This window comes from Zalophus californianus, chromosome 14 (genome assembly GCF_009762305.2).
Source record: "Zalophus californianus isolate mZalCal1 chromosome 14, mZalCal1.pri.v2, whole genome shotgun sequence".
In the NCBI taxonomy this organism is placed as follows: Eukaryota; Metazoa; Chordata; class Mammalia; order Carnivora; family Otariidae; genus Zalophus; species Zalophus californianus.
The window spans coordinates 28,579,952-28,606,400 of record NC_045608.1 but is presented as its reverse complement, the minus strand read 5'-3'; the positions used below and the strand labels follow the sequence as shown (position 1 = coordinate 28,606,400).

The 26,449-nt window shown below is 42.9% G+C and overlaps 1 protein-coding gene across 5 annotated transcripts in view; it reads left to right on the top strand.

The window, feature by feature from the left end:
- The window catches only part of LOC113912311 (protein HIRA), an 87,835-nt gene that overhangs the window by 38,445 nt on the left and 22,941 nt on the right, over positions 1–26,449 (top strand). For all 5 annotated transcript variants that reach the window (XM_027575301.2, XM_027575303.2, XM_027575302.2 and 2 more), the window contains 8 exons: positions 91–196; positions 2,483–2,698; positions 3,660–3,745; positions 8,141–8,338; positions 9,488–9,649; positions 23,934–24,138; positions 24,513–24,617; positions 25,888–26,036. In XM_027575301.2, the coding sequence (XP_027431102.1) occupies positions 91–196; positions 2,483–2,698; positions 3,660–3,745; positions 8,141–8,338; positions 9,488–9,649; positions 23,934–24,138; positions 24,513–24,617; positions 25,888–26,036 (1,227 nt within the window). The remainder of the gene's footprint in view (positions 1–90; positions 197–2,482; positions 2,699–3,659; positions 3,746–8,140; positions 8,339–9,487; positions 9,650–23,933; positions 24,139–24,512; positions 24,618–25,887; positions 26,037–26,449) is intronic.

Sequence of the window (26,449 nt, the reverse complement as noted above, 5' to 3'; positions counted from 1 at the left end):
CCTGCATGCCATCCTCCTGGTCCAGCCTTGGAGTTGTAGTAAGCCCCATAGGCACTTGCTCCCCAGGCTACTAACAGCCATCTCTTTCAGGACTCTGAACGGGCTGGGCATCTTGGTGTGCTCCATGGATGGCTCTGTGGCATTCCTAGATTTCTCCCAGGATGAGCTCGGAGACCCCTTGAGTGAGGAGGAGAAGGTAAGAGAACAGTACACCTTCAGCTAGTGGCCTGAGTGCTGCACTTGCTCTCGGGCCACGGAAATAGCCACGACAGCTCTGACAGGCCCCTTCGATTGGACCCTCCTCTTAGGATATACACAGATACATTGTTTCTTAAAGTGTTATTGGGTATTTGTCTTTATAGCTCATAATGCTTATCTTCTTTACAAAATAGATTAAAGATGAGACTCTTATTCATGTCAGAAATCAGTTCTAGAATTAAGAATAAAACAAGTTGGGGCGCCTGGGTGCCTCAGTTGGTTAAGCAACTGCCTTTGGCTCAGGTCATGATCCTGGAGTCCCAGGATTGAGTCCCGCATCGGGCTCCCTGCTCAGCAGGGAGTCTGCTTCTTCCTCTGACCCTCTTCCCTCTCGTGCTCTCTATCTCTCAAATAAATAAATAAAATCTTTAAAAAAAAAAAAAAGAAACAAGTTGGGCATCTTTTCTTGAGCTTATAACTAGCCACACACCGGAAGGTTTTCACCCTGGGAGATAGCGAGAGTGACTCCCAAGGGTCCCTGCTCGTGTCACTTTCCTTGTCTTGTAGAGACACAGTTGCCACGGAGCAGCAACTATAACAGTAATATTGGTCATTTCTTAGGACTTACTGCATGCCAGACTCTGGGCCATGCATTTTGCATGTATTATTTCATATGAATTATACAAAACCCTTCAAGCAGGGCTCATTCATTTTATCAATGAGGTAACTAAGCCTCGGAAAATAGTGTGGCTCTTTGCAGAGACCATACGTGACCCTTAGGTATGAGAACAGAACCATGAGCCATGCCCATAGGCCTCCCCTCTGTGCTTTGCCCAGGACAGAGTGGCCCATGTGCTCTTCTTCAAGGACTTTGGGAAAGGCCCTGCTTAATGGACAGTAGACTTAGAAAGCAGACATTTCTATAGATGGGCCTTTGATGACACTTAGTGAAATGTATTTGTTTGTCTGAAAGAAGCCTTAGGAAAGCCCAGAGGAGGTGGGTGGCTCGCCCCTTCAAGGTGCAATTACTGGTAGAGGCTCCCTCATAAGCTACTGTGTGGACCTCCCACAATGATGTGAACCCCTTGAGGGTAGGGGTCTGCCCTTTTGACATACCTAGAATGGCCTGGCTCCCCAGGAATCACTGGTCAGTGAAGGGATGAGTATCTCAGTGGCCTCAGGTCTTCTTTCTACCCTGTCACTGTTGTCAGGTATCCTGGGATTGCTGTGCCCTCCCCTCCCTCTTGTTGAGTCCTGGTTGGTCGGGGGGAGCCCTACAGAAAAATACTGTCTAGCTTACCATTTCCCAGATGGCAGGCAGGGACCCCATGTTTAAGAAACATAGGTAAACACCTGCCAAACTCTGAATTCTGCCTCCAGATTTCAGGGAGGGATTGAGGGGAGAAGGGACAGGTAGCAAGGGAGGGAGGTTCCTGGCCACATATAGCACACCAGGCCCTGCAGAAATGGGTCCCAGGGCATCACCTCCCCCTGCCCATTATCCTCTGCTATGAGGCATATGTCCTGTTGGCCTCTGTTGGTCATTAGCACATCCTTGTATGAATCTGCTTCTCATCACACCGGTCACTCTGATGTGCTGGGGACACTGTCCCTGCCCACATGGGGTCCTATCGGGGGTTTGTTGTCACATGGGACTAATGAGACCTGGGAAGATGGAGGGAGGGGCCCTGCTCAGAAGCGTCAGGACATGTTGGGGAACAGCAGGGGCAAAGAAAGATTTCCCTAGGTCTGTTGTGCCAGGCCTTCCCTTACTCTAAGACACTGTTAGCAGCCCCATGTCAACTTCCAACCACATGGGGCTGATGACTACAGACAAGAACAGTGAAAGGAAGCTCTGGATTTTAGCATCTGATTCCCAAAAAGTGTTTTGGGGTCCTTGGAGTGATTTAAGAACCTTACATTAGCAATTTGAGTGTCTTAATTTCAGTTCAGCAAATGTTTATTGCCATTCATTCTGCACCAGACCACGTGGTAGGTGTCTGATCAGTTACTCATTCACTCTCATCCCTGGTTCTAGATACACAAGAGGCTCTAAACATCTAGAGAGGGTGTAAGACTTCTCCAGAGTCATCTAGTCAGCCACAGGCAGAAAAGGGTGGGAGGCGAGGGCGAGCTGGCACCCAGGGCCCTGGGACCACTGCCCAGGACCCTTTCCACTCTCAGAATCAGGAGAGCCAGCATGCAGCTCGCCCACACGAATGGGCACTAGCCACCACTTTGCTGCTCACAACTGGTCTGTTGCACTTCTCTCTGCTTCCCATAGAGCCGCATTCACCAGTCCACATATGGCAAGAGCTTGGCCATCATGACTGAGGCCCAGCTCTCCACAGCCGTCATTGAAAACCCAGAGATGCTCAAATACCAACGCAGGCAGCAACAACAGCAGCTGGATCAGAAGAGTGCCTCAGCCAGAGAGACAAGCTCAGCTGCCTCAGTTGCTGGTGTCGTCAATGGGGAAAGTCTGGAAGACATTAGGAAGGTGAGGGCTCGGCGCCGTAGCACTGAGGACTTGGGTACATACCCAGGGACAGGGCAAGGGGAGCATGCAGTCGGTTGAACAGAGTACAGACACAAGTGGTAGGGAGGCAAGTGTATGCTGTGCCTAGAACAGGACCCAGGGTGAGCCAACTTGGGGCTACTTGGCCCTATTGCCATCAGCTGCATGAGGTAGTAATGGAGCCTAAGTACTTTGTCAAAAGCCTCTTTGTCCCAAGGAGCTCTAGAGGAGGTCATCTCTTGTGGGAACTTCCAAACCTCACTTTTAGCCTTTCTAGGAAATTCTCGATACTGCGAACAGTAGGTTTCAGGTTCTGTCCTTAGGAGATGTCTGTGGGCTCCCCCGTTCCTGTGGAAGCCCATGTCTCACTGTGGACATGGGGCAGGAACAGAGCAGGAAATGTCGGGACCTCCTGGGGAGCTTAAACCATCTCCAGGAGCTTGTGCAGGGTAACAAACCTCCCCAGGTAATTGAGACACAATGTGTGACTGGGAACCTTTGATTTTATGAGCCTTCAGTGGAAGAAATGACTCTGATGAGAGAAGGTCTGCAGATCACAGCTTAGAGGCAAGAGTGGCTTGCAGATGCAGGTTTCCTTCATTCTTTCCTTCAGTAAGCCCCATGGCTTCTGGGCAGGAGTGGCCAAACTGCACGTGCTCACTGCCCAGGAACCGTGGCCGGGCCTGCAGTACTGGTGATGGAGAGCAGGGTGCTGCAGCCGGTTCAGCTGAGAGCTTTCTGTCCTTGCTGCTTTACTGTGCAGGAAGTTGAACACCCACCTGACAAAAATGCTTGTTTTTTGATTCAGTGGCTTAGTTTAGTTGGACCAGAAAGGCCGTAGAAAGGGAAGTTAAAATTCATTTCCTTGGAAGCCTTATTTTTTGATATGTGGAAATACTTGGCAGAAACTTTTCCATTCATATATGTCACTCTACTTTGCCAGAATCTTTTGAAGAAACAAGTTGAGACTCGGACAGCAGATGGTCGCAGAAGAATCACGCCTCTCTGCATAGCACAGCTGGACACCGGGTACTTGTTCACTCAACGAGCTTTCTGTGGCCTTATCTGGGGAGGTCTTCCTCTCTCCTTTCACCATTTAGCACTTTCATAATCAGGGTCTTCACAGGCTCTTGGGCCAATCTGACCCATAGAATCTGGAAATGGGGGCGTTGAGCCCAGCTTCCCACCAGCCTCAAAGCCCTGTGGTTCCTACAGAGCCCTTATGCACATTTGACTCATGCAGAAGGTGGGCAGGGAGGAGCCCGTGACAAGCCAGAGGGCGAGGGCGCCTTCACAGGGCCAATGTGTCCACATGGCCAGCTCTGCTTCATTGTTGGTGGGGCATTGAAGACACCAGGGAGAGAAGTCGGACTGATTTTTTTCTGTTTCATTTTTCCCTTTTATACCCTTCTATATACACACTGTTGAATAGTAAAAACCCAAAGAAGGACATAAACATTACCCGTAATCCAGTCTCTGAGATATAATTACTGTTAACATTTTGGCATCTGTATCTCTGGTCCTTTTTTCCCTACTTGTTCCTGTATCTTGACCTTGCATCCTTTTTAATAAATAGTCCTCTGAAGCATTGGCTTGCTGATTGTCCAGGTTCCCAGGCTGTGAATGCACCATGATTTACTTGACCAGCCCCTTAACTGTGGACTTGTAGTTTGTGTCCAGTGTTTTGTGATTGTAAATGAATCTTTGAGCACAACCATGACTGTTACCTCAGGATACTTCCCAGAAGTGGAATTGCTGGACAGAGAATAGGGCTCTACGGCACATTTCCCTGAGGGGGCAAAGAAGGGGGAAAGTGGACTCAGTCACCATTTGCTATGTAGCATCTGTAGTCAGGCTTGCTTTTATATTGGTCATTCTCCCCAAAACAATGTATGTTGATTCAAAGGATGATAAGGCCCTACATGAAAGAAATAGACCCCCACTGTCAAGGTGATTCATTCTGGTTTTATACTCATTCAGCCCGTCTGCTCAGAGCACCACACACACAGTAGTCCTTTGCACTTTGCAGTTGTTCGTCCATGAGCTGTCCTAAATCTTCCTTGAAGTCTGAAGAGACCTTCAGTCATATGATACGCTGATCTGACCTCCTCATGTTAGAGTGTACAGGTTCTGAGGCCCTGGAGGGCAGAGACCTCACCAGATGGAGCCAGAACCAGGTCTTCTTACTCCTCCCAAAGAGTGGTTTTCCCTTGATCAAGTCTTTTTCCCATTATTAACCTACTAGTGGGTAATGCCGTATGCTTACTTTTTATTAGGACCAAATGAGACAGGTATGTGACTGAGCTTTGAACACTGAAGGGCTTGTGGGAGTGAGGGTCCTGGAGGTGGTGGTGATGGTGGCACTTTTCTTCTATGGATCCTTTCAGGCCTTACTTGATGAGGAGACAGAGGTGGTAGGTGGCTTTCTACCTGGCCTTAAACTAACTTTCTGCCACAGGGCACATATTTCTGGCACCAGAACTTGATTTTTTTGGTCTTAAAGGCTTTTTTGCCCTCTTGATTCCCATGTTAAAATGAGTAACAGAATAGGTAATGATTAGCTTAGCTAATCAAGCAAGAAAGAAAAAGCGCAAGTATTTTAAATGGAAATAATCACAGATAAAGAATGAATCAAAAGTTTGAAGGACTTCTGTACTGAATTCTGTGCAAATAAATTTGAAAGTAGATGATTTTGAAGAAAATAAAATTGTAAAAACTGAAGAATCTATACAACTAAATTATTATACAAGAAGTAGAGGATGCTATCACAGAGCTAATCTACCAAAAGCCACCACACTAAGAAGGTATCACAGGGAAATTCTAGTAAAGTTTTCATTCTAATCATTCTGATGATTAGAGGGACAGATCATTCTAATACTATTAAAAATACTCCAGTGCATAGAAAAAGAAGGAATATTTGCAAAACCTTTTTTGAAATGAACATAATACTTACACCAAAAACATGACAAAGATAGAACATAATAAATGCCTGATCAATCTTATTTCTGAATGTCAGTGCAAAAATGTTAAAGAAAATAGTAACAGAAACTTACAGTGTGTTACATTGCTAATACACTATGACCAAGTAAGGTTTATTTCAGGGAAGCAAGGTGGTTCAAATTTTGGGAAACTTAATTTGCTTCTACATGTCAAAAGATCAAAAGAAATATATGATCATCTCCACAAATGCCTAAGAGACATTTTTACTAAACTCAACATTGTTCTGATTTAAAATTTAGTTAAATATGAATAGATGGATACTTCCTTAATTTGATAAAAACTCTATTTTAAAGTAAATTCAAAAACTAAACAAGCGTCCACTCTTGCTGACTATACTTTAACATTGTTCTGGAGGTCCTAGCTCATACAGTTAAGAGAAAGAATAAATTGGAAAGGAGGTGGTAAAATGTATCATTATTTAAAGATGGTATGATCTACAAGAGAATCAACTGGGAAAGCTGCCATAGATAATAAAAGAAGACAATAAAATGACTGGATACAACTGATCAAGTAACAGCAACTACCTTTAGAAGATATAAAGAAAGAAATCACTTTCACAAATACAGTACCTAGAATGTAACAAAAAAATGTCGATCCTTATGAAGAAAAAATTTAATACTGAGAGAACTAAAAGAAAATTCAAAGAAATAACTAGAAATGCATACCATTTATTCCCTAGGGTGACTCAACATCGTAAGATGATCTCTCTCAACATGGGCGCATACAGATAACTAACAGGAGTTTTCAGAATTAGGCTGATTCTAAATTTATGTGGAAAAATAAGTAAGAATAGCTGAAATATTTCTGAAAAGGAAAATCAGAGAATACTAGCCCCACCAGAAATTAAAACTTATAAACTATAATAAAATGGATACTAACACATGAATAGAGTAATAGACTACAATGGAAAACCCAAAAGTAAACGCAAATATTTATGAGAATTTTAAAGGTAGCATTTTGCATCTGTGATGAAACATCAGCTAATCTAATAAATGAGAGTCAGGACTACATACCCTCTAGAAACAAAGTTGGATCCTTACCTCACAACTTAAAATTAGATTCTGAACAGCTCAGAAATTTTTTTTTCTTAATGTTTAGCTTTTTTGTTGTTTAAAATTTTAGAAGATTCCCTAAAAGAATATTTTTATGATCTCAGGGGTTAAAAAAAAAAAAAAAGTCATTTTTAAATATGGCGTAAAATTTAGACCACACAAAAATAACGTTTTGGGGGCAAGGAAAATTGCACCATAAAAAGTCGCTCAAGCTCCATAATGGTTGTAGATATTACTTAAAAATAAGATCTTAAAAAATCCTAGGGAAAATACTTCTTGCTCATATAGGGAATTAGTATGTTAAATAGGTCTTACAATCAATAGTAAAGACCAGTAACCAGACAGAACAGTATACAGAGGATATAAACAGTTCAAAAAAGGAAATCAGATGCTTCTATATGAAAAAATTTCAATCTCACATCAAAATAATTGCAAATTAAAACTACAGTAAGGTACTGTTTTTCATCAGATTGTCAAGTTATCAGATTGGTAAGACTGTTGGTGGAAGTTTGGGGAAATAAGCACTCTCATACACAGCTGGAATTTAAACCTCCAAGGAAAGCACTTTAGAACTATTAATCAGAACTCATTAATGAACATTCTATCTGCTGCTGCAATTCCACTTCTAGGAATTTATCCCATGTAATATGTGAAACAACTAGTGCAATGACGATTATGATAGGGATCGTCTTCGAGCAGCTACTGTGTGTTCTAAATGTGTGCTACACTGACCACATTAGTCCTGACCTCATGGGGAGGGTCCTGTCATTTTCTGTTTTGCAGATAGGAACCTGAAGCACAGAGTGGTTGAAGTGCCCAAGGTCCCAGAGCTTGTGTATGGCAAAGGAGTAAGAGCTGGCTGGATTGGCCCAGGGCCCTTAGCCTTAACACTGCAGTATCTTGCCTCCTGTTACAGCAGTGTCTATTACAGAAAAAGCTGGGAGACAGCCCTGGCATTCCTCAGTAGAGGCTGGTTAGGTAAATTATGGTATATACATACAGCCCATAATGGAAGGGAGTTTTGCTCTGTATGCTGCATTTCATGAGTTCTGAGACACATGTTTGCACATTTTAGCATCTCTGAAGTCAGGGTACATTTTATAATCAGTGGCATCTAACAATTACATTTGGTAGTAATTTTTTCTTTCTTAAGTGGTACATAAAGTACCAGTTCATCTTAGATTGAATTACACATAGTATACGACATAATTTTAGTTTTCTTTTTACTTTTCTGTAACTTTGCACATTTTCTTCCACAAAAAGACTTCATCTTTGGACTCAGAAAAAAATTACTTCAACCATAGAAAGTACTTGATGTGGTGTCTAATTTCCCAGGCTGATTTCCCAGGCTGATTTTTGTTCTTGACAACAGGGACTTCTCCACGGCATTCTTTAACAGCATCCCACTCTCGGGCTCCCTGGCGGGCACCATGCTCTCCTCTCATAGCAATCCACAGCTACTGCCCCTGGACTCCAGTACCCCCAACTCCTTTGGCGCCTCGAAGCCCTCCACAGAGCCTGTGGCTACAACTGGCGCCAGGCCGGCTGGTGATACTGTCAGTAAGGACAGGTGAGTGGGCATGCTAAGGCTTGCTCCTGTCCCTGGGGCAAGTTCAGGTTTGGACACAGTTCCACTGACACTTCATGGCTTCTTCAATAAAAAAAGAAAGAAATGCTTGATTTTTTTATGAGGGTCTGCTTGTGAGGGAGACCTTGTTCAGGTGAGTCTCTTGATGCACAGGACCATAAGGACTTCACCTTCTGGGGCAAGATGCAGTCCCAAGATGTGCTCCTAAAGGTGGGAACCGGCCAGGGACACATCACCGGCCGCAGGGTCAGCCCCACCTCTCAGCAGGTCTGCACTGGAAGTGGCTTAGGCCCTCACTGCACAGTCAGGAGCATTGCCACACCAGTCATCTCAGAAAGGGTATCTGGGGAAGGACAGACAGCTCCAGATCTGTGAGACATTTTAACAGTTGGGCCCTGCAGATCCTGGGAGAGGAGGAGGGGGCTCCCAGTTGCCTGCCAGGTGTCTGGTATGGGGTCCAAGCAGGTGGATGTGGTCAGTAGGAGGCCCGGTGGCTTTGGGACTCAGCATGTGTGATGTGCTTGGGCATGGGGGAAAGTTTACAGGCTCAAGCCTAGGCCTCTCCTGTGGAGAAGACAAGGGCTATGGGGTGTGCACTTGGAGGAGAGTATGAAGAATACATAATTACCAAGGTAAGATGAGAGGGGCCACCTAGGTCACAGTGTGTTTGGCCGAGGATGAAGGCCAGGAATGGACCGTAGCTTCAGGACTCTGGTTGGGAACGTCTCTCATTAGACCATTTGTTGAAGCAGGAAAAACTGGTGGTTTGGAATGGTTTGGGGTGGAGATGCTGTATTCAGGTTGTAGAGATACGGCTATATGGTGAGGAAAAAGGGTTGTAAGAGCCACTTTCTAGGCCTCATGGTACCCCAGAAGCTCTCAGAACAATGCAGTGGGGCAAATGTGAGTGCATTTGCTCATGACCTTCTTAGCCAGACTTCAGATTTTAACACATGAAAGTATTAAAGAAATAGTCAGCAGTATTAGATTACATCTTGAAATTGGGTTTATATAATTTTGATATCTGTGCCACTTTTAGTTGACTCCAAGTAACACAAATCTAGGATTCCCAAATGCTTGATGGATTGTGCTTGACGTGCTCTCCCATCTTTTTACTCCCTCCACCCCCAGTGTGAATGCTACCTCTACTCCTGCTGCATTGTCACCCTCCGTGTTAACGACCCCGTCCAAGATTGAACCCATGAAAGCATTTGACTCCAGATTCACGGAGCGGTCCAAAGCCACGCCAGGTGCTCCTTCCTTGACCAGTGTGACTCCAACAGCTGTGGAAAGGTAGGTGGTGGCTATGTGGGGCTCCTAGAGACCAGGGAGGGTATAGGCTCAGCCAGCAGTGCAGTGTCTGCTTTCCCACCCAGCAGCTTGCTTTCCCATGCAGGAGCAAACTCTGGTCCCTCTGTACTCAGGAGCCTCTGGGTCCAAGGAGAAAGGAGCAGCTTCTTCAAGTGGGAAGATGGTTGGAAGGAGCCATGGGGGCCATAGAAGAGGCATAAAGGACAATGAAAGCAATGACACCAGGGCTGGTCAGTGCAGAGGCTATGCTGAGAATAAGGTGGTCATTTGAATAGAGCCCAGAGCTTGCCCAGAAGAGGAGTGGGAGATTGGCTCTGACACTGTTGGCACCAGGAAAGTAATGGCCTGCTCAGACACTGACCAGGCATTTGGGAGCTTGAGATAAAAGTGATAGAGGAGAGGCTTTTTTTGTTTGTTTGTTTTAAAGATTTTATTTATTTATTTGACAGAGACACAGCGAGAGAGGGAACATCAACAGGGGGAGTGGGAGAGGGAGAAGCAGGCTTCCCGCAGAGCAGGGAGCTGGATGCGGGGCTTGATCCCAGGATCCTGGGACCATGACATGAGCGGAAGGCAGATGCTTAATGATTGAACGACCCAGGCGCCCCTAGAGAAGAGGTTTTTATGAAATTAGGCTTCTGAGCTCTTCCAGGCTCTATGCCACTCGCCCATTCTCTGCACCTCCCTTAGCACACAGCAACCAAGCCATGTAGGATGTAGTTTGTTTCTTGGAATTGTAGGAGTCCTCTTGAGGTGGCCAGAGCAGGTGTGTTTGTTGGCACAGAACTTTTCTGATTCCTGGGGAGCATATCCCCACCCCCACGACTATGAACTCACCACAACTCAGAGCTCACTGCATAGCCAGTGAGGTGGGGGCTGAGGGAGTGAGAGGTGGGCTGGGCCAGCTTCCTACAGAGGGGCCAAGGACTTAAGTGATGTCCTCTTGGGGTTACACTCCACCTTGAGGCCATAGGGGCTCAGCAGCCCTTTGCCACTATCAGCCGAATTCAGGGACATTGGTCACAGACTCTTGCAGTAGCCACACAACCAGCAGATGCTTAATGAAGGGAGCATTTGTGATGAGACCTGACCTTGCAGTAGATGATGTCTTGGAGCTAAAGCTGTAGTACACTGTCTCCAGGACTTGACTCATCTCAAAATTGCTTATCTGATCAGGATTTGTTCTCCTTGGAGAACAGCTTCTGGAAACCAGCAAGGGAGGACTCTCCCTTCAAGTAGCTGCTCCATCTATGACCTTGGTGCAGGACCTCATATTCTACTCTATAGTGTGATCACGCCTATTTTCGTATACAGATACTCAATGTGATCTCTTTATCTAGCAGTTCCTCTGTCCAGCAGTATGGAGGATCTGAAAACCTTCCTGCTGCTTAGTACTCTGAAATGGTGGATGAACTGCAATATATATCCTTAAAACATGTAACCAGTTCATGAGAAAGTAAGGGAAGTCCCCAGGAGCCAAAAATCTAAGGGTGGTAAACAAAACAACCAGAGCAGTGGGCAGGACCACACTGTGGGTGTTGGGTTGGGGGTTACTGACACAGTGGGTGACCTTGAGTTTTAATGGCCACACAGATTCAAGACGGGGCCTTGACCTGAGCCATGTAGGGGTTTAGAACTAAGATACTACCATTAAGTCAAGCTGCTTGAGAAAGTACACCTCCAGTGAGGGAGAGGACAGAAAAAACCTGAAGGGCAGCATGAGAACATGGCCAAAAAGTTGAAATGTCTCAGCCAGTCCTCAGGGTTAGGAAAACAGACTGTATATCCAAAGACCTGCCCTCCTGTGGATTGGGGATGTTTAACGCTACCCAGGTCATCCGGAAACCAAACGAAGAAATGAACACAAAAGGAGATTTTGGCCTAATTAACATCCAGAGGCACTTGGCAAAACTGATGCAAACTCCCCCTGCCAGCGACATTTCCCTGACCCCCCCAAGATGTACCGCATTCCCACTGATAAAGCACAGCCAAAAAGGGACTCAAAATCCAAAGGAACAAAACACATGAAGAAACAGTGCATTCCACACAAATGTCAGGAGACACAATGAACAGGTTAGACCTTTTTATAAATTTGATCATATATCAGAGAATTGCCAGATAAAGACAAATAAATATGCTTAAATAATCAAAGACATGAAAGATAAAACAGGAAATGTGAGGAAAGGCTAATTTACCATCCCGTATACAAAAATTAACTCAAAGATCGGTCAAAGAACTAAATGTAAGAGCTACAACTTTAAAACTCAGAAGAAAACAGATGTAGATATATATGACCCTGGATTAGGACACTGTTTCTTAGATATACCTAAAGAGCAAGCAACTAAATGGGCTCCTGGGGGGTCCTGGAATCGAGCCCCGCATCGGGCTCCCTGCTTGGCAGGAAGCCTGCTTCTCCCTCTCCCACCCCCCCTGCTTGTGTTCCCTCTCTCGCTGTCTCTCTCTGTCAAAAAATAAATAAAATCTTTTTAAAAAATTGCATACCAATAAATTAGATAACTTAAATGAAATGGAGAAACTCCTAGAAAGACATGAACTACCAAAACTAACACAAGAAGAAATAGACAATCTGAATAGACCTATAACAAGTGAAGAGTTTGAATTAGTAATCCAACAACAACCTACAAAGAAAAGCCCAGGCCCAGATGGCTTTACTAATTTATTCTACCAATCAGTTAAAGAATTAATGACAATTCTTCATAAACTTTTTTTTTAAGATTTTATTTATTTATTTGACAGAGACACAGCGAGAGAGGGAACACAAGCAGGGGGAGTGGGAGAGGGAGAAGCAGGCTTCCCGTGGAGCAGGGAGCCTGATGTGGGGCTCGATCCCAGGACCCTGGGATCATGACCTGAGCCGAAGGCAGATGCTTAACGACTGAGCCACCCAGGCGCCCCTCTTCATAAACTCTTAAAAAATAGGAGAGGGGCACCAGGCTGGCTCAGTCAGTGGAGCATGCAACTCTTGATCTCAAGGTTGTAGGTTCAAACTCCATGTTGGTATAGAGATTACATAAAAATAAAATCTTAAAAAAAAAAAAAAATAGAGAACATTTCCCATCTCATTCTTTGAGGCCAGTATCATCAGGCTACCAAAAGCAGACAAAGATATCACAGAAAAGAAAACTACAATATTTCTTAAGAATAAGGACACAGAAATCCTCAAAAATATGACATATATATATATTATTTCTTAATCATATACAACGACTAAGTGGGATTTATCCCAGAAATACAAGGTTGGTTCAACGTATGAAAATCAGCTGATGTAATATACTATATCAGTAGAATAAAAACAGACACCCGATGATTGAATCTAACACCCATTCATGACATAAACAAATAACAAACTAGGAATAGAATGGACCTCCCTCAACATGATAAAAGGACATCTTTGAAAAACCCACACAACTAAGATCATACTTCATGGTAAAAGACTTGATGTTTTCCCCCTAAGGAAAATGAACAGGAACAAGACAAGGATGTCCACTCTTGCCATTTCTTTTCAACATCATACTAGAGTTTCTAGACTAAATGACTTCAAGGTTGTGAGATACAAGGTCAATATACATTTCTATACACTTGTATAGAAAAATACAAAAAAAAAAAATCTTAAGACAACAGTTCTATTTACAGTAGCACAGAAAAAAATAAAATATTTAGAAATAAATTTAACAAAAGAAATACAGCATAGGGGCGCCTGGGTGGCTCAGTCGTTAAGCGTCTGCCTTGGGCTCAGGTCATGATCCCAGGGTCCTGGGATCGAGCCCCGCATCGGGCTCCCTGCTCAGCGGGAAGCCTGCTTCTCCCTCTCCCACTCCCCCTGCTTATGTTCCCTCTCTTGCTGTCTGTCTCTGTCAAATAAATCTTAAAAAAAAAAATACAGCATAAAAATTATACTTTGGAAACTACAACACGTTGTTGAAAGAAATTAAAGACCTAAATAAATGGAACGACATTCCATTGGATGTCTTGATATTGTTAAGATGGTAGTAGCCCCCAAATTGATTTACAAGATTCAATGCAGTCCTTTGCAAAATGCCATCTGGGAATACATGTGGAAAGTCAAGGGCCCCCAAATAGCCAAAATAGTCTTGGGAAAAAAAAGAGCAAAATTGGAGAACTCATACTTCCTGAGTTCAAACTTTAGTACAGAGCAGTAATAAGACAGTGTGGTACTAGCACAAAGATAGACATGTAGACCAGAAGAATAGAACTGAAATCCCAGAAATAAACTCACATTTCTGTGGTCAGTTGATTTTCAACAAGGGTGCCAAGACCATTCAATGGATGGAGAAAGAAGAGTCTTACCAACAAATGTTGCTTGCATATGTGTTATCCATATATGCAAAAAAATAAAGTTGGATCCTTACTTCACACTGCAACTCAAAATCAATCAAAGAACTAAATTTAAGAGTCAAACTACAAAACTCTTTGTGACTTTGGATTTGTTAATGGATTCTTAGATATGACAGCAAAATCACAAGTAATCAAAGAAGAAATAGATAAATTGGATTTCATTAAAATTTACAACTTTTGTGCTTTAAAGGAAACCCTTAAGATGGTGGGGAGGGGGAGCGCCTGGGTGGCTCAGTCGTTAAGCGTCTGCCTTCGGCTCAGGTCATGATCCCAGGGTCCTGGGATCGAGCCCCGCATTGGGCTCCTTGCTCTGCAGGGAAGCCTGCTTCTCCCTCTCCCACACCCCCTGCTTGTGTTCCCTCTCTCACTCTGTCTCTCTTAAATAAATAAATAAAATCTTAAAAAAAAAAAAAAAAAAAGATGGTGGGGGAAAAATGGAGAAAATATTTGCTAATCCTATATCTAATAAAGGACTTGTGTCTAGAATACAAGTATTCTTACAACTCGTACAACTCAGTAGTAGACTAATGCAATTTTTAAGTGGGCCAAGGATTTAAATAGACATTTTTAAAAATATGATATACAAGGGGTGTCTGGGTGGCTCAGTCAGTTGAGCATCTGACTCTTGATTTCAGCTCATGTCATGATCTCAGAGTCCTGGGATCGAGCCCCACATCATGTTCCACGCTCAGTGGGGAGTCTGCTTGGGATTTTCTGTCTCTCCCTCTGTCCCTGTCTCTGCTCATGATCTCTCTAAAATAAATAAAAATCTTTTTTAAAAATATGATATACAAATAGCCAATAAGCAAATGAAAAGATACTCAACATTATTAGTTATTGGGGAAGTACAAGTAAAACCACAAGATTCTACTTCGCACTGCTAGGAAATCAAAAGATAAATACTAAGTGTTGGCATCAATGTGAAGAAATTGGGACTTTCATACACTGCTGGTGGGAATATAAAAAGGTACAGACACTTTGGAAAATAGTCTGGCAGTTCCTTAAAAAGTTAAACATAGACTTAACATTTGACACAGGAGTTTCAGTCCTGGGTAAAAATACCCAAGAAAAATGAAAACATGCCTACACAAATAACTTTTATATGAATGTTCATATCAGCATTTTTTACAATAGCCAAAAGCTTGAAACCAACCAAATGTTTATTACCTGAAGTATGGATAAGCAAGGTGTGGTTATCCATACAATGAAATATTACTCAGTCATAAGAAAGGAGTAAAGTACCAGTACAGTCTACAGCATGAATAAACCTTGAAAACACGCTAAGTGGAAGAAACCAATCCTGAATATTTCATATTCTGTGATTCCATTTCTAGGAAGTGTGCAGAATGGGGACATCTATGGAAATAGAAAGTAGGTTAGTGGTTTCCCAAGCTGTGGTGAATGGGAGAATTGGCTGGAGGGGAGGGGTTATAACGAAGAGGTACAGGGTTTCTTTTTGAGATGATGAAAATATTCTGAAATTGCTATTGTGATTGTTGCACAACTTTGTGAACACACTAAGAACTATTGAATTGTATCCTTTAAATTCATGAATTGTATGGTATGTGGGTTACATCTCAGTAAAACTGTTACCAAAAATACACACATTGCACACATACATACTCGTACACATACACGTATACACAGATTGCAATGGAGAAGTGCAAGAAAAGGCATGAGATACTGTGTTTCTATGTCAGCAGCACCTAGGACTTCTTTTTTTTTTAAGATTTTATTTATTTGGCAGAGAGAGCACAAGTAGGCAGAGCAGCAGGCAGAGGGAGAGGGAGAAGCAGGCTCCCCGCTGAGCAGGGAGCCCAATGCAGGGCCCGATCCCAGGACCCTGGGATCATGACCTGAGCCAAAGGCAGACACTTAAGCTGCTTAACCGACAGAGCCACCCAGGCGCCCCAGCACCTAGGACTTCTAAGTGGAGTTTTTTATAGGCTTTTGTTTTGAAAGCTTCCCAGCCTTCAGCAACATTAAACATCTTTGTAGCCTTCACCTAGATTCACCAGTTTTTGTCACTTTCGTGAGTTTTGATTTTTACTTTTACTCTACAACACACATGATGGAAACACAACACTTCTTCCTACTGTGAGAGTCACTTCCTAAGCAAGGATGTTCTCCTACATAATCCTATTCCATTATCATACTCCAGTAGGTATTTAGTCCTACACTTTAAGTTTTTTTTTTAATTTTTATGAAGTACTGTCCATCATTTAGAGTTTTCTCTTTGTGCTGTACAGTTGTATGTGTTTTGACAAATGCGTAATGTCTTTTATCCAGCATTATAGCATCATGCACAGTAATTTCACCTCCCTAAATATCCCTTGTACTTTAGCTATTCATCCCTCCCTTCTTCCCTGAACACCTGACAATCACTGAACTTTTTCTGCCTCCATAGTTTTGCCTTTTCTAGAATGTTGTATAATTGGAATCATACTGTATATACCCTTTTCTGATGGGTGTGTTTCACTTAGCAATGTAATGTTCTCACATGCATTTTCATGGTTTGATAGTTCATTTCTTTTTATTACCAAATATTATTCCATTGTATGAATGTACCACAGTTTGTATGTACTACCATAGTTTATCCATTCCCCCATTGAAGGATACCTTGATTGCTTCCATTTTGGGGCAGTTATGTATAAACATTATATAAGGCTGCTATGAACATTCATGTGTAGGTTTTTGTGTGAATAAATGTTTTCAGCTCAGCTGGGCAAATACCTAGGAGTGCAATCACTGGGTTGTGTGGTGAGACTAGGTTTAGCTTTATAAGAAACTGCCAGACTGTCTTTCACAATGACTGCATTTCCACCAACAATGAATGAGTTCTTTGATCCACATCCTTGTCCACATTCGTTAAAAGTTTTTTTAGATTTTAGCCATTCTAATAAGTGTTGAGTGATCTCTTACTGTTGTGTTTATTTTCGGTTCCCTGATTTTCACTTCTAGTGTTGACCATCTTTTCATATGCTTATTAGCCATCTGGATCTTCTTTGGCGAGGTGCCTGTTTAGATCTTTTTATTTTTTAGATTAGGTTGCTTGTTTTCTTACTGTCGAGTTCTACAAATTCTTTGTATATTTTGGATACAAATCCTTACTCGGATAATGTGATTTGCAAGTACTGTCTTCTGATCTTTGGCTTGTCTTTTCATTCTTTTAACAATGTCTTAGAGCAGAAACTTCTAATGTTAATGAAATCCTACAGAACCAGATTTTTTCTGTCACGGATTGTGCTTTCAGTATTGTATCAAACACTCATTGCCAGTATAGTCAATAATATTGTAATAACTTTGTATGGTGACAGATGGTAACTACATTTACCATGGTAAGCACTGTAATATAAGAAATAAATTTGCCAAACCCAGGCTCATTAGACTTCCTACCATGTTTTCTTCTAAGTTCATTTATAGTTTTGCATTTTACACTTAGATCATTTTGAGTTAATTTTTGTGGGCGACATAAGGTATGTGTCTAGATTCCATTTTTGCATGTGGTTGTCCAGTTGTTTCAGCATCATTTGTTGAAAAGACTATCCTTTCTATGCCTTTGCCTTAATTAAAGATCACTTGATTATATTTGTATGGGTCTATTTCTAGGTGTTTTATCTTTCCATATAAATTTTAGAATCAGTTTGTCAATATATACAATATAATTTCCTGGGACTTCTATTGGGATTCCATTTACTCTCTAGATCAAGTTATGAAAAATTGACATCTTAACAATATTGAGTCTCCTGGGGCACCTGGGTGGCTCAGTCGGTTAAGCATCTGCCTTTGACTCAGGTCATGATCTCAGGGTCCTGGGATCAAGCCCCACATCAGGCTCCCTGATCAGCGCAGAGCCTGCTTCTCCCTCTGCCTCTGCTCCTCCCCCTGCTTGTGTACGCACTCTCTCTCTTTCAAATAAATAAAATCTTTAAAAAAAATAAACTTTAAAAAGTATATATTGAGTCTTCTTATCCATAAACATAGAATATCTCCATTTATGTAGGTCTTTGATTTCTTTCATCAGAGTTTTGTAGTTTTCCTCATATGGAATTTAGACGTATTTTGTTAGATTTATATCTGATTATTTCATTTTATGATGCTAATGTAAATAGTATTATGTTTAGAATTTCAAATACCAGTTGTTCAATACTAGTATGTAGAAAAGCAATTGACTTTTGTATATTAACTTTGTATCCTACAGCCTTGCCATAATTGCTTATTAGTTCCATTTTTTGTTGTCTTTGATTCTTTGAGATTTTCTACAAAGACAATTATGTCATCTGCAAATAGAGACAATTTTATTTCTCCTTCCCAATCTTTATGCCTTTTATTTCTTTCTCTTATCTTACTGCATTAGCTAGGATTTCTAGTACTATATTAAATAGAAGTAGTGAGAGGGGACATCCTTGCCTTCTCAGTCTTATGCGAAAGCATCTAGTGTCTCACCATTAAGTATGATGTTAGCTGTAGATTTTTTTGTGAATATCCTTTATCAAATTGAGGAAATTCTCCTCCGGTCTTGGTTTGCTAAGAGTTTTTTTTATCATGAATGGATGTTGGATTTTGTCACATGCCTTTCTGCATCTGTTTATATGATGATAAGATTTTTCTTCTTTAGCTTTATTAGCTGTGATGGATTACATTAATCACTTTGAATGTTGAGCTAGTATGCATATCTGCATATAAATACCATTTGGTTGTTGTATATAATTCTTATACATTGTTGGATTCAATTTGCCAATATTTTGTTGAAGATTTTTGTATCTATGTTCATGAGAGATACTGGTCTATAGTTTTTTTTCTTGTGATGTCAGTACCTGGTTTTTATATTGGGGTAATGCTTGCCTCATGGGTGTTAGGAGTTATTTCCCCTGCTTCTCTTTTCTAGAATATATTGTAGAAAATTGGTATAATTTCTTCCTTAAATATTTGGTATAATTCACCAGTAAAACTGTCTGGGCCTGGTACTTTTTTTTCTTGGAAGGTTATTAATTGTTGATTCATTTTCTTTAATAGGCCTATTCAAAGATTTTTTTTTTTTTATTTGAGAGAGAGAGAGAGAGAAAGAGAGTGAGAGATCATGAGCAGGGGGGAGGGGTAGAGGGAGAAGCACGCTCCCAGAGGAGCAGGGAGCCCGATGCGGGACTCGATCCCAGGACCCCGGGATCATGGCCTGAGCTGAAGGCAGACGCTTCACTGACTGAGCCACTCAGGCGCCCTAATAAGCCTATTCAGATTAGTTATTTTTCCTTGTGTGAGTTTTAGTTGATTGTTTTTTGTTTTTTTCAAGAAACTGGTCCATTTCACCAAAGTTATCCAATCTGTGGATTTAGAATTATTCATAATATTCCTCTATGTTCCTTTTATTGTCCATGGGAGGAATAGTGAAGGCCCCTTTTGCATTTCTGACATTAATGATTTTGTGTCCTCTCTTTTTTTCTTGATTAGCCTGGCTACAAGTTTCTTAATTTTATTGCTCTTTTCAAAGAGCCAGCTTTTTATTTCATTGGTTTTTCTGTTGTTTTCCTGTTTTGAATTTCATGGATTTCTACTGTAATTTTTATTATTTATTTTCTTCTCCTTGCTTTATATTACTTTACTTATTATTGCCTTATTATTATATTACTGTATTGGTATTTGTTATTTATTTGCTTCTGCTTGCTGATCTTTTTCTAGTTCCTAAAGGTAAAGTTTAAAGTTTTTTATTTCAGGGTGCCTGGGTGGCTCAGTTGGTTAGGCAACTGCCTTCGGCTCAGGTCATGATCCTGGAGTCCCGGGATCGAGTCCCACATTGGACTCCCTGCTCAGCGGGGAGTCTGCTTCTCCCTCTGACCCTCCCCCCTCTCATGCTCTCTCTCTCTCTCTCTCTCATTCTCTCTCTCAAATAAATAAATAAAATCTTTAAAAAAATAAAGTTTTTTATTTCAGGTCTTTCTTCTTTTCTAAAATATGTATTCTCAGGGCGCCTGGGTGGCTCAGTTGGGTAAGCAACCGACTCTTGATTTTGGCTCAGGTCATGATCTCAGGGTTGGGAAATTGAGCCCCACATCAGGATCCATGATCATCGGGGAGTCTGCTTGAAGATTCCCTCAGCCCTTCCCCGCACTCTCACTTGCTCTCTCTCTCTCAAATAAATATTTAAGAAAAAATAAAGGGGTTGTCTGGGTGGCAATCGGTTAAGTGTCTGAGTCTTGGTTTTGGCTCAGGTGGTGATCTCAGGATCCTGAGATCAAGCCCTGTGTTGGGCTCCACACTCAGTGTGGAGTCTGCTTAAGACTTTCTCCCTCTGCCCCTCCCCCCCAAAAAATAAATAAATAAATCTTTTAAAAATATTTTCTTCTAAGCACTGTTTTCACTGCATCCCACAAATTTTGATAAATTACACTTTTGTTTTCATTTAAATATTTTTACATTTCTCTTGAGATTTTTTCTTTGACCATATATTGTTTAGAAGTGTGTGGTTTAACCCTCTGCTTAGGGGTTTTCCAGGTATCTTTTGTTATTGTTGTCTAGTTTAATTCTGTTGTGGGCTTAAAGCATACTTGGTATGTTTTTTATCCTTTTAAATTTGTGTTTTTTTTTTAAAGATTTTATTTATTTATTTGACAGAGAGACACAGCGAGAGAGGGAACACAAGCAGGGGGAGTCGGAGAGGGAGAAGAAGGCCTCCCGCCGAGCAGGGAGCCCAATGCAGGGCTTGATCCCAGGACCCTGGGATCATGACCTGAGCCAAAGGCAGACACTTAACGACTGAGCCACCCAGGCACCCCATTATCCTTTTAAATTTGTTAGAGTATGTTTTATGACCCAGAATGTGGTCTATCTTAGTGAATATTCCATGTGATCTTGAGAAGAATGTGTATTCTGCTATCGTTATATGAAGTATCTTATAAATATCAACTAAATTCAAATGAATGATAGTATTCATTTGACTAATTCCTTATTGATTTTCTGTCTGCTGGATCTGTCAGTTACTGATAGAGGTAAATTGAAATCTCCACTTACAATTGTGGAGTTGTCCAGTTCTCCTTGTGGTTCTGTCAGTTTGCCACATGTATTTTGTTGCTCTGTTGTTAGGCATGTGTACATTAAGGATTGCTATGTATGTATACATATGTATACATAAAGGAAAATTGACCCTTTTATCATTATGTAATGTCCCTCTTTATCCTTAATACTTTTCCTTACTCTGGTGTCCACTTTTTCTGAAATTAATATAGCTACTCCAGTTTTCTTTTATTTAGAGTTAGAGTGGCATACAGGCATATGCTGGAGATATTACAAGTTTGGTTCCAGACGACCACAATAAATCAAATATTGCAATAAAGCAAGTCAAATGAATTTTTGGTTTCCTAGTACATGTAAAAGTTGTAGACTGTAGTCTATTAAGTGTACAATAATAGCATTATATCTAAGAAAACAATGTACATACCTTAATGGAAAAAATACTTCATTGCTAAAAAATGCTAACCATCATCTAAGCTTTCAGCAAGTCATAATCTTTTTGCTGGTGGAGGGTTTTGCCTCAATGTTAATGGCTCCTAACTGTTCAGGGTGGTACTTGCTGAAGGTTGAGGTGGCTGTGGCAACTTTAAGACAATGAAGTTTGCCACATCAGTTGACTCTTCCTTTTATGAACAATTTCTCTATAGCAATGCCATTTGACAGCATTTATACACAGCAGAACTTCTTTCAAAATTGGAAGTCAATCCTCTCAAAGCCTGCCACTGTTTAATCAGCTAAGTTTATGTGGTATTCTAAATCCTTTGTTGTCAGGGCACCTGGGTGGCTCAGTCAGTTAAGCGACTGCCTTCAGCTCAGGTCGTGATTCTGGAGTCCTGGGATCGAGTCCCACATCGGGCTCCCTGTTCGGTGGGGAGTCTGCTTCTCCCTCTGACCCTTCCCCCCTCATGCTCTCTCTCTCTCTCTCTGTCTCCCTCCATCCCTCTCTCAAATAAATAAATAAAATCTTTAAAAAAAAAATAAATCCTTTGTTGTCATTTCAACAATCTTTACAGCATCTTCTCCAGTAGATTCCATCTCAAGAAACCACTTCCTCTGCTCCTCCATGAGAAGCAACTCCTCATCCATTCAGGTTTTATCATGAGATTGGAGCAATTCAGTCACATCTTCAGGCTTCACTTCTAATTCTAGATCTCTTGCTGTTTCCACCACATCTGCAGTTACTTCCTCCAACTGACGTCTTGAACCCCTGAAAGTCATCCATGAGGGTTGGAATTTACTTCTTCCAAACTCCTGTTCATGTTGCTATTTTGACCCCTTCCTATGAATCTTGAGTGTTCTTAGTGGCATCTAGATGATGAATCATTTTCAGGTTTTCCATGTACTTTGTCCAGATCCATCACAGGAGTCACGACGTATGGCAGCTATAGCCTTACAAAATGTATTTCTTCAATAATAAGACTTGAAAGTCAAAACTACTCTTGATCCATGGCCTGCAGAACAGATGTTGTGTTAGCAGGCATGAAAACAACATTAATTTCATCTGCCTGATGAAAGAGATGTCCAATAGACATCTTTATCAGAGCTCTTGGGTGACCCAGGTGTATTGGCAATGAACAGTAATATTTTTAAAGGAATCTTTTTCTGAGCAGTAGTTCTCAACAGTGAGCTTAAAATATTTAGTAAACCATGCTATAAGCAGATACAGTTTCATCTAGGCTTTGTTGTTCCGCTTATATAGGGTAGGGCAGAATAGATTTAGCATAATTCTTAAGGCCCTAGGATTTTTGGAATGGTAAATGAGCATTGGCTTCCACTTCAAGTCACCAGCTTCACTGGCCCCTAACAAGAGAGTCAGCCTGTCCTTTGAAGCCAGACATTGACTTCTCCTCTCCAGCTGTGAAAGTCCTAGATAGCTTCTACTTTCAATACAAGGCTGTTTCATGTATATTGAAAATCTGTCATTTACTGTAGCCACCTTCTCTAATTAGCTAGAGCTTCTCAATAACTTCCTGCAGCTTCTACATTAGCACTTGAAGCTTCACCTTGCACTTTTAGTTATAGAGCTGGCTTCTTTCCTTAAAACTCATGAACCACCCTCTGCTAGCTTCAAACTAGTTATTCTAGTCCTATTGTACCAGAGCCCTGTTGAAATGGTGAGGTTTTGGGGAGGAGAAGCATTCTGTTATCTCATGATTAAATCTTTTTGTTGTCGTTGGACCGGTGACCCTGGGCTATGACCTTCAGAAGAATTCCTTAGCGCACGCGGGTGTTTGTGCGTGCATGTGTGGGCTAGGCTATAGGTGGTTAATTGCCCTGCCACTAAGTCACATGGGGTCTAGTAGTTTCCCTTGAAGGCAAGCTTTTGTTAAGGAGAAGGGAACTCTGGGTGGGTTTCAAATGGTTCATTTTCCCCTCCCCTAGCCCAAAGCACAGAGGGGATTTTTCCATCCCTGATCTTCACCCATGACAGCCTGTTAGAGCTCCTGGAGGTAGAGCTAACATAAGTGTGGGTACCCTCCTTCCACTGGACCCCCAAGAGTTTTAACTTACAAGCCAGCCCACGCTCAGCCTTCAGCAGTGTACCAGTTACTTTAAGTCTTCCTACCAGTTAGGGCTCCAGGGCCTTCAGCTCCAGGTGAGCTCTGACATTCTGTCTTCACCTGGTATCTCTAGTTTCCAGGGTGGTAGTTTGCCTTGTGACCTTACTTCTCTGATGAATCCAAGAAAAGTTGTTGATTTTCAGTTTTTCAGCTTTCCTCTTTGAGAATGGGAGTGTCAACTTCCAAGCTCTTTGCATGTTGGAGCAGAAACCAGAAGTCCTTTTTTACAATTTTTATTTATTTTGGTGATGAGTATGAATTTTATAATTATTTTAAACTTAATAGTCATATGGAGTAGGCCATGGATGTCTGTGTTTGTGCAGGTTGAAAGAGCAAAACCTTGTGAAAGAGCTGAGGCCCCGGGACCTCCTGGAGAGCAGCAGTGACAGCGACGAAAAGGTCCCTGTGGCCAAGCCTTCCTCACTGTCCAAGCGAAAACTGGAGCTTGAGGTAGAAACGGTGGAAAAGAAGAAAAAAGGGCGGCCTCGGAAGGACTCTCGGCTCATGCCTGTGTCTCTGTCTGTCCAGGTGAGGCCAGCGGGCCCATGTGGTCTCCCCCAGCCCAGCTCGTGAGCTCAGTGCTGGAATCCGCACGTGCCCGAGTAGGATAAGAGAGGCTGTGCATGCCACTGTGTGCCTCATCAGTGTGGGAACAGTTGGCAGAGACATGCAGGCTCCCACACCTGCCCTCAACCCACTTGGAGTCCTTGAGCAGTTCCCTGGGATCAGCTACTCATCTGGAAAGTGGGGGTCTTTATAGCCTTCATCTGCACTTTTACCCTCACAGAGTAGGCAGAAATGCCTGGGGAACTGGCCTGGCCTCACCACTGGGTAACTCACCTTTACCTGACGTTGCCCTACGGTTGCTGGGGTGGGGCTCAGAGACATTTCTGCTCTTGCAGTCCCCAGCTGCCCTGACCGCAGAGAAGGACGCCGTGTGTTTGTCTGTACCAGCACCTGCACTGAAACTACCCATGCCAGGCCCCCAGAGAGCATTCACCCTCCAGGTGAGCAGGCTTCTTACCTCTGCACACTCTCTCCATGCTCCCCCTCTGTGTAAACCCTGAATTGTCACTTACTTTGGGCTGCTTTTCAGTGGCTCTCCATCACTTCCCACATCTGGGGAAGTTGTAGTTAATCAGGGCCAGATCACTAGCCTCTTCCCCAGGGGTTCCCTTGCTGCCCCCACCTCGCATTTCTCTCCTCTGTGCTTTGCCCTTACAGTCCTGCTGCCATCTTCTGGATGGCCAGCCCCTTCAAAACTTGTCTCAGGTATTCCCTTCTGGAAGCCTCCTTGAGCTCCACACTCAGCCCTGGGCAGCCTCAGGCTTGGTGCAGTTGGACTGCATGGTTGGTAATGGCCTATCTCCCAATCAGCTCACTGGCCCTGTCCCCTTCCCAGGACCCAGCAGAGTCGTCATCAGGGCTGTTTGAGTTCTTGGAGTAGAAGCTTATGACTATGTGCTTGTTCAAAACACAGCTCTAGAACAAAGAATCCATTATGCCCAGAGGCCTTCCATTCATTCCGTCTAGCACCTGACCTTGGACATGCCACAGGTTCACGGCCTGTTGTTCCTAAGCTCGGGTGCACGTCCTCAGGAAACCTTCTAGGACCCCACACACAGGTCACTTTCCACTGGGCACACACTGCCTCGCGCAGGCTGGTCCTCATGGGACATGAGAGAACCAATGTCAGCCCCTCCCACCACAAGTCTTTCTGGGCCTAAGGATAGGGACCCACGTGGTTTGTTCCTGTTGCTGTTGTGCATGGAGACGGCGCACAAACCCCCTTCCAAACTCTAGCCACTGCCCCTCCCCACCCCACCCCACCCCCGCCCAGGGGCTTTACCACTGAGTGCTGCTTGGGACTGTTCTTGGTTTCCAGGGGTCTATGAAGGGGCCTATCTCCCAGTCACATACAGCCCTCTGCCCCAGTTTACCCACTTTGTGGCCACACAACTGCAAACTGTTCAGCCGTTCTGCCTGGGTTTTCCATATGGGGATATCCAGTCCGTCAGCTCCTTAGGCATGAGAGATGAGGCTGAGCAAGTTCCCAGCCGTCTCCCTGCCCTGGGGGCCACACATCCAGATGTCCGGCCTTCTTGTCGCACCCTGTTACTGCACACATTGCCACCCTCCTGTTTACCAGCCAGTTCTGTCTGCCTCTCTGTCTTCCTCCTGCTTTGGGGCCTTTGATCATCTCACCTTTCACATGACCCAAGTCTCAGTGGGTCCACCATCACCTGAAAAGACACTGTGTTTGCTTTCCTCCACCAGGTGAGCTCCGATCCCTCCATGTACATTGAGGTGGAGAATGAAGTGACTGCTGTGGGAGGTGTGAAGCTAAGTCGTTTGAAGTGTAACCGGGAAGGGAAGGAGTGGGAGACGGTACTCACCAGTCGGATCCTCACTGCTGCCGGCAGCTGGTAAGGACAAGGGTCTTTGCCTAGCCCAGCTTTTAATGTTAGGGAAGCACCATGTGCTATGCTGTGTGACCCTGTTTCTGTCTGAGGCAGGAGGAATTGCCCTACATGCTAGCTTCCAGAGGCCCGTACCATGCCTTGCCCTAGGCTAAACATGTTCATGTCTTCTCAATCCCCACAAGACCTAATAAAGTCACCATCATTATCAACATGTTATAGGTGGGGAAACTGTCTTAGAGGGTCAACCAAGGCAGGATTTCCACTCAGATGTTCTGATTCCCTTATGTGGCCAGATTCCTAAAATCTCAGGTTCCAGGCTGAGCTCTGTCTGGCTCTCTGACATGGGATCATTGCTTCTCTGGACCCCAAATTTTCATCTAGGGAAGTCAGGATGGATTTCTGATTGTCCTGTGAGT